The sequence below is a fragment of the Podarcis raffonei genome, chromosome 1, assembly GCF_027172205.1.
Source record: "Podarcis raffonei isolate rPodRaf1 chromosome 1, rPodRaf1.pri, whole genome shotgun sequence".
Taxonomy (NCBI): Eukaryota; Metazoa; Chordata; class Lepidosauria; order Squamata; family Lacertidae; genus Podarcis; species Podarcis raffonei.
The window spans coordinates 62,318,227-62,326,752 of NC_070602.1; the positions used below are offsets into that span (position 1 = coordinate 62,318,227).

General features: G+C 45.4%; 1 protein-coding gene across 1 annotated transcript; it reads left to right on the forward strand.

Annotated features, from left to right (window-relative positions):
- Positions 1-251: 251 nt before the first annotated feature.
- On the forward strand, positions 252-4,822 carry FIBIN (fin bud initiation factor homolog). The gene has a single exon (XM_053389494.1). It carries the CDS (start codon positions 1,061-1,063, stop codon positions 1,709-1,711), a length of 651 nt encoding a protein of 216 aa, XP_053245469.1. The 5' UTR covers positions 252-1,060; the 3' UTR covers positions 1,712-4,822.
- Positions 4,823-8,526: the final 3,704 nt, after the last annotated feature.

An 8,526-nucleotide genomic window follows, 5' to 3' on the forward strand; every position in this document is an offset into this window, starting at 1 on the left:
GCCATGTGTGCCTTCAAAGGAAACCCTGGGCCAGGGTTAATTTTTAATTAAAAACTTGAAAAAGTGGGGCTCAGGTGAGACCTAGTCACACAAGCAGCTGTCACGTTGATCTGGAACCATGTGGCAATTGCTTCGTTCAATTTCATGACATCACAAACCCCTCCTCCTCTCAAAGGAGTTGCAGTTGTGGTGTGGCGTGTGCATGGCACAATACATTACAAAGTGCTCACCACCCAACCCTAGTGCAAGCATCCCAAAATACTGCTGTTTCTGCAGATGTCTGTCTACAAAATAAGTTGACGGGGCTTGCTTGGGATTTCTGCTGGAAATCTTACTGGCATTCTCCCAGACTTTGCTGTGCCTGGCATGCATTCTGCCTTCTTCAAGAGTAACTAATTGGGGATCTCCCCTCAACCCTTTATTTCTCCAACCGCTCCCCCCCCGCGCCCAAGTCCAGCTTTCCACAAGGGATGACACTGTTGCTTTAACAATGGCACCGAGGTCTAAAGGCTTCCTTCCATACTTGGCGTTTGGACTTTTGCAGAAGCGACGGGACCGGTGGTTGTAATTTGAGAGGGAGGGGGAGAGCGAAAGAGAGAGAGATCCTACGGCCAAAAGCCAAGATCCCGTGTTACCACCACCAATCCAGATGCAGCAGCAAAAGGGTAGCAAACCAAGCGGCGTCAGGCAGGTCTAGCTAGAATCTCTCTCTCTCTCTCTCTGCTTTTGCTCGCACGTTTCTTTACTTGGAAGGCAGAGTGGAGGGAGGAGGAAAAACGTGCTGGAGGTGCATGGGGAACTTGGAGGGAAAGAAATAAAAAGCAACTCCTCCCTAGGGCTCGCTCGCTCGCTCTCTCCCCGCGCACACATTCCCACCTACAGGACTAGAGACGATCTCGTGGGGGACTCGAGAGAGATCTTTTTCAGGAGAAGCCCAACCGCGAGCCCCAATGAAGCCCCGCGCGGAGGGCAGGAGGACTTGATCTCCCGCGCTCCGCCGCCGCCGTCTGCCTTCGCCCGCCGTCGGGGAGCCGCTTCTCCGCCTCTCATCTTGGCCGGGATGGGGCTGCCCCTGGGGCTTCGCCTGGTGGGGCTGCTGGGCTGCTTGGGCAGCGTGTGCCGCGGCTACTTCGACGGGCCGCTGTACCCGGAGATGTCCAACGGGACGCTGCACCACTACTTCGTGCCCGACGGCGACTACGAGGAGAACGACGACCCGGAGAAGTGCCAGCTGCTCTTCAGGGTGAGCGAGCGGCGGCGCTGCTGGGCGGCCGAGGAGGAGCAGCGGGCGGCGGCGGCCCCCGGCCTGACCCTGCGCGAGGAGCTCACCGTCCTGGGCCGGCAGGTGGAGGACGCGGCGCGGGTGCTCGAGGGCATCCGCAAGAGCATCTCGTACGACCTGGACGGCGAGGAGAGCTACGGCAAGTACCTGCGCCGCGAGGCCACGCAGATCGGCGACGCCTACGCCAACTCGGACAAGTCCCTGGGCGAGCTGGAAAACAAGTTCCGGCAGGGCCAGGAGCACGAGAGCCGCGAGGGGAGCCGCCTCAGCGAGGACTTCGCCGGCATGCTCGTGCACGCGCGCGCCCTCCTCAAGGACACGCTGGCCGTCTCGGCGGGCCTCCGGGACAAGTACGAGCTGCTCGCGCTCACCGTGCGCAGCCACGGCACGCGCCTCAGCCGCCTCAAGACCGAGTACCTCAAAGGCTGAGGAGGACGAGGAGGACGCCGACGACGACGCCTCCACTTGGGACCTTTCGCCGCCCCACAACAGCTCACCAAGGCGCGGAAAGCCTCCGCGCGCGTAATTTGCGCGCCTTCTCTCCTGCTATTCGAAACGGCGACTGTGATTTGTCAGTCATATAATCCTTCCCGCATAGCACTTCGAAAGTGCAAAGGAACCCGGGAGGCGGTGGTTCTCCTCAGGGGACAGGTTGTTGTGGGGCTATATTAAAGGACAGCAAGCTGGCAATTAATTGGGCTGTCTTATTTTATTTGCCACCACGGAGGGTGCCATTTCTGCCTTAGGCCCCCAAATGGCCTGGAATACTTGTTTTGTTTTGCTTTTTAAATAATAATAATAATAATAATAATAATAATAATAATAATAATGCTTACAGGCTCCTGTGCCTTTCCCAGCTTTCTGACTTGCAGAAACTCAGCAGGTGACTGTTACATCTCTGTGTTAAAAGAACTGCACCTGTTGGGTTTCTGCCTGTCACACAGCTGTTGAATGCACATAGATCCTGTGGGTGGGGGAGAGGTGGCTTACAAGCTGGTTGTGTTGTGTTCATCCTCTGCTTTGAGGGTTATGTGTAAAAGGGAGGTGCAAGTAATTAACAGGGCAGTCTATACCTGCCTGCTTGGAAATAAGATCTGTTGAGTCCAGCCAGCCATGCTCCCATGAAGGCATATATCGAACTGCAGCCTTGCTGGCTAAAAAAACCCCATTGGTGGATTACTTATGCATGCATTTTCCAGATGTGGATATGGAGGCTGGAGTGTGACTTGTCAGCAGCTTTTGAAGCCTGCACTACTGCACAACCAAGAGTAGCTCAGTTGTGGATAACTGGGTTGCACAGCTATCCCACGAGTCTTACTAGTATTTATATTATTAGATAGTCCTGGACATACGGGAAAACTTTGCAATCAGTCCCAATTCAGCAGAGTTAGGCACTCTGAAACCAGTTGTGGTCAGTAACCCAGGGAAGTAAGTCGCTGAGGCCAAAAGATAATGACTTGCTAACAGCTTTTGGACCTTGCTCTCAGCATCCTCCCAACTGCAGCCAGTTGTTCATGGGTTGTGTTTTCACAACAAACCTGTGAGGTAGACCACTGTTTGCCCCTTTTATATTGGAAGAGATGAAGCTGAGTGACCTGTCCAAGACTATTGCAAGGGTCACCCCAGGTCATAAGTCTTAATTGTCTGTCAACTTATAGTTGTTAAATCATGTTGCAATCCTCATATTCTCTGGCCGACTGGGGAATTTGTTGCTCCTTACCCCCTTTTGTAAACCTGTCAGACTTAATTAAGGATAGCTAAAGAGAAGTTTCATTCCACTCTTTCACAGCTGATAGCTGACATGGAGGTTTTTTTAAATCTTGATTAGTGATTCTGAGTATGAAATCAAGGAGTTATTTTAGGTTCCATAATCAGGAGCAGAAGGGTGTGATCTTTTGTAAACATTTCCAGAGAGGTAGCTGCAAACTTTTGTATGAGGCCTCAAGAGAAGTAAGAGAATAAGTTTCCCATCCTTTCAGTGTGTGCTGGGAAAAACAGGAATTCAAATACTCATTAGAGGTTGTATGGAGCCAGAATGTGGAAACTATTTATTTGGCAAAGTACAAGGGTGTGGTGTTCATCCATATCACACAAGACTGCAAGAATATAGCCTTCTCTCTCTCTCTCGAAATTCCCACCTCATTACCATATTTAACACTTATCCCAGTCATAGAGTCTGGAGAATACCTACAGTAACAGCTTCATCATCTCATCTCTCCCATGCCGCCATCATCTCTCCTGTGCTACCTTTACTCAGTGCAGAATACACAACTGTGCTTAGTGTACTTCTGATTACATTCCTCTAAACTTGCAAAATTAGGTGAGCTGGAGCTGTGAACATTCTGATATCAAGGGTTTTGTTCTATCAAATATGGGTTTGTGTCTTAGGCACTTTTTAAAACAAGTGACAGTCTTTATGATACGAAACCCTAGGGCCTGCCTGACAAACTCTGCCAAACTTGAAGCAGTGACTCCCATCCTTTTCCTCCTCTTTCCTTTTGTGCAAGAATTGTTTTAAATTCTGTAAAAGGATTTCGCGTAGTTGGAAGCTACTGTTGAGTCTAGCTTGGCTCCCTCCAGGATGTAAATTTCCTGCCCACTGGGAGACAGCCCAGCTGGAATGCCAGCAACAGTGAGAGATTGGAATCTGAGCCATCCTTCCCTTCATCGACAGTTCGAACTTGCCAGATCTAAATATAAAAAGTAATTGCTATGGTGTCCGCAGAGTGGTTTTCTAGTGGAGCTGTAACATTTAAAAAAAACATTTCTTCTCTTATGTGGAATGGCAGTGCTCCATACTAAGGGGCAGTCCTTAAAACCAAAATAGGGCTTTCTGGCAACATTACTCCAAGCTCAGAACAGGTAATTTTGTACCCTTTGAAAAAAAAAGACAGGGGAACGCTTCCAAGTAACCTTTAAGAATAAAATGGAACGGAGGTATTCAGATTTCCACTCTAAAAGAAGGTGACAAATCCTGTTGACTCTTCTTTTACACCAGGAATTTCAGGTACTGTACAGGTAAACAATAAGAATCTAATTCCTCAGGCTTTCAGTGGATGAGCGTAAGGCTCCTGGAGCCAGCAGGGCAGAAGAAGACTTTCTTTCTATTTCAATGTGTAGCCACCTGGGATATATGAATTCCCAGCAGTAATTTGACTCCAAATAGCAATAGTCTTTTCCATTGCTGCAAATCCTTTCCCCTTTCTGCTACATCATCACTATCACCACACTTCTTTCCTCTAGCTGCTCTGTTTCCTAATTGCTTGTACTGTAGGGATTTCACTTGCCATGTTAAGCAATAAGAGGTGCTCTGCAATTGCAGTGCCTGTGACACAGTTCTGCAGAGCTGAGGTATTTGGAAATAACTGGCTGTATTGTGTACAAGGGGGCTGTTTTGTCTGGAATAAAAGGCATTCCTAAGACATCTGTTCAGATACTAAAATACTACTCTCCATCTTCTGTACTTTCATAGTACTGAATGTAACACGTGCTTGATGGAAATTATTGATGAATTTGCAGACGCTCTTACCCTCCCAAAAATATTCCAGTTACAGATAGGTAGCCGTGTTGGTCTGCCATAGTCAAAACAAAAAAATTTTTTCCTTCCAGTAGCACCTTAAAGACCAACTAAGTTAGTTCTTGGTATGAGCTTTCGTGTGCATGCACACTTCTTCAGAAGTGTGCATGCACACGAAAGCTCATACCAAAAAATATTCTAGTCTTCCAGCCATTTCATTACCTACATCTCTCTTCAAGAAAACCCTGCTGTGGGTTCTGTGCATACGTACTTGGAAGTAAGCCCCATTGGACTCAGTGGGACTTGCTTCTGAATAAACAGCTTGGTGCTGTAAAGACCACAGGATTCTTTACCAAACACATCTCAGTGCTCTCAGTGCATGGTTCATTCCTTCACCTATTCCTTTTCCTGGTACCTTGCATAATACTAGCCCTTACCTGATTCTGCTCTTTTAAGATCACTGCATTAAATATCAAGTATTGGAAGTACCTTTTCAAGTTAGCCATTAATTCTATATATATTTATTTACATGTCAGCTTAGAAGTAAAGGGCTTTTCCCTAGGAGAGTTGAGTTTAGGATTGCACTGCCACCCACCTAACCTGGAAGTTAAGTCCCATTGAACTCAATGGGGCTGGCTTCTGAACAGAAAAATACAGGATTGCACTGTAAGATAACCCTTATATCAGAAGCTAGCTGGCTTTCCTTCTGTCATTGTCAAGTCAACTAATTAACCTGGGCAGTGCTCAGTCATCTAGTTCTGAAACATGTTGTGATTTCACTAGTGACTCTTGAAGGATTGCTTGTGAATTTGCAGGCATGAGTGGTCCAGCAATGGTTTGCCCCATACCATGTTTATTATGTGTAAACCAGCACCACTGGTCACATTGTGCTCCCGCTTGATTGAACGACAATCTATAAGGGCCAACCCCAGGCATTTGACTATTCTTACCTATGCTTGCATTAGTGAGAAACTGGCTATGTGTCCTCAACCATGTGACAAAGCAGTAAGAAATCACATAATGAGAAAAATATTATAATACTGGGTTATCCAGAAGCAGGCTTACTTTAGCTTCATTTCCACTGATACCCTAGAGAGGTATGAGACACCCTCTAATAAGAGTTTGCTTTTCAGGGTGGTATTTATTAAATTTACTATTTCTTGAAAGTATACATTGTAAATGGTATGCAACAAATATACGTGAAATCTTGACATATTAAGTTAAGCATTCTAATATTTAACAACTATTTTGTATTCCATTGTGTATCTTTAATAATGTATTCTTATTTGGATTTTCTATTGCTGTTTTCAACCAGAAACTGCCCCCCTAAAAAACACACCCCTAAATACAAATTCAACAGCCATATGTGGATAAAACAAGGAGTCTTAAATCCACACTGAGGTGTGTATATGTGGTCACACATTTTGCCCTGGTTTACCTTTTGTTTTCTGATTCACTCAGATATGGGCATGGCCCACAGCTCACTTCAACCAGCATGTGAAATTGGCATGGGTTGCAGTCCTGTGCACACTTACACAAGACATAAGATCCATGGTATGTGTGCTTATAATTTATACATCTTGTCATATCATGAAGTAGGCTGCAGTTAAATTGGACTGCGTTCTTCCATATAGTTGGTCTGTTGGGCTTAATCAGCTTAACCGTGCAAATTTGCAACTTTAGTTGTATTCCTGGGACACAAACAGCATTTTGCTGAGATTATTCCAGAGCAAGCAGTTTGTAGCTCAAACTAAAAGCTGTGATTTTTCTTTCTATTGTAATAAAAAAAACAGGACATTTTGTATGGTCACCTGCAAACCAGTAATGAGGAAACACCCATGGGGGCCAAATGTGGCCCTCGAGGACTTTCTATCTATGGAACTCTCCCAAGACCCTACCCCTTTCTGATGGAGGGGCGGGTTGCCCTTGAGCTCCAATAATGCCTCTTGCTTGTCTGGGTGGAGAAGGGCATGTGTAGCCACCACCCACTTTCATCTTGCCGCCACCCACCACTGGCCCATGGCCCATGGCAGGTTGCCCAGAAGGCAGTGTGTCCCTGGGCTGAAAAAAAATTCCCCACCCTGCTGTAAACCATCAGTACCCACAAAGGACATGTGAAATGCATGCAGAAGCTGGAGCCAGCAATTATCTATGTGTGTGACCACCTGAATAAGGATTATTTATCCCATTGTTCTGTTCACAGTGTAAGGACACATTTCTTTTTATTCCATAATCTTATTTCTTCTTTTATAACAACATCAGCTCCTAAATATATTTCTCCTCCTCCTTCTAAACTTATTTCCTTGTGAAACTGTCATGTAAGCATGCTTAGTATTGCAGCCTAGACCTGGTTAAGTTTTTTTGTTCTAATACACCAGTAACTTTCATGTTGCCATACTTTTGCTAGCTTTTTTTTATCAAAAGAATCATTTGTGCCCCTAGACAATAGCAAAAGAGCATGGTGGAGAATTGGTTTCGATTTGATTTTAATTTCAACTGTTCTATTTAATTCAGAATCAAAGTTAATATGAGCTACATTTAAGAAGGAATACTGTCTTTGTATGGTTCTAATAAATATTTAAAGAAACATGTTGAAGTCCTGTTTTGGAGGGCATTTTAATTATGTCATTCTAGTAGTTTCCTTTGCCCCTTCGACAGCACTGCAAAAATCTGAGCAGCAACCCATCAAGGGGTTTCTTTCATTTAACATAAGATTTAATTCAATTTGAATGTAAAAGTTTCCAAGCCAATAAAGTTTTTTTTATAAAGGAGTGCTTTAAAAATACAGGTCGCTTCCAGACTCAGTATTTTGGCGCTGGGATTCAATTACATACCAGCAAATTCAGATTGCAAAATTAAAGTGGATTTGGTTCTCTAGTGCAACAAACCCACTGTTCCCAACCCATCATTTGTGGTAATGAAAATGATGGTAAAATGAATTGGAAAGTGTTGAATAACACTAGCTCCCGTTGCTCTAACCCAGCTTCTGCCAACCTAGCAGTTCGAAAGCATACCAACACAAGTAAATAAATAGGTACCACTGCCATGGGAAGGTAAACGGCATTTCCGTGCACTCTGGTACTCGTCACCGTGTCCAGTTGCGCCAGAAGCAGCTTAGTCATGCTGGTCACATGACCTGAAAAGTTGTCTGCTGCCTCGGCCTGAAGTGAGATGAGTGCTGCACCCCATAGTCGCCTTTGGCTGGACTTAACTGTCCAGAGGTCCTTTACCTTTTTTTGCTATGCTATAACCTCTCAAACTTAGTTTTGTCATGACTACTGTTTCCTTTATTTCAGTAGGACATGATGGTACAGTGGTACCTCGGGTTAAGTACTTAATTCATTCCGGAGGTCTGTTCTTAACCTGAAACTGTTCTTAATCTGAAGCACCACTTTAGCTAATGGGGCCTCCTGCTGCTGCCACACCACCGGAGCACGATTTCTGTTCTTATCTTGAAGCAAAGTTCTTAACCTGAAGCACTATTTCTGGGTTAGCGGAGTCTGTAACCTGAAGAGTATGTAACATGAAGCATATGTAACCCGAGGTACCACTGTATTGCCAAACAGCACTGTTCCACCTACATTTGTGTTCACTGATGAGCACCTTGTCTCAAAAGTCAACATTTTGTTTTGGAAGATGAGTTACCAAGGATCCAGCAGACCAAGACAAAGTGCACTTGAAAGTTTTCTGCTGACAGTTATAATTAGAGTACAGCATTCCATTATAC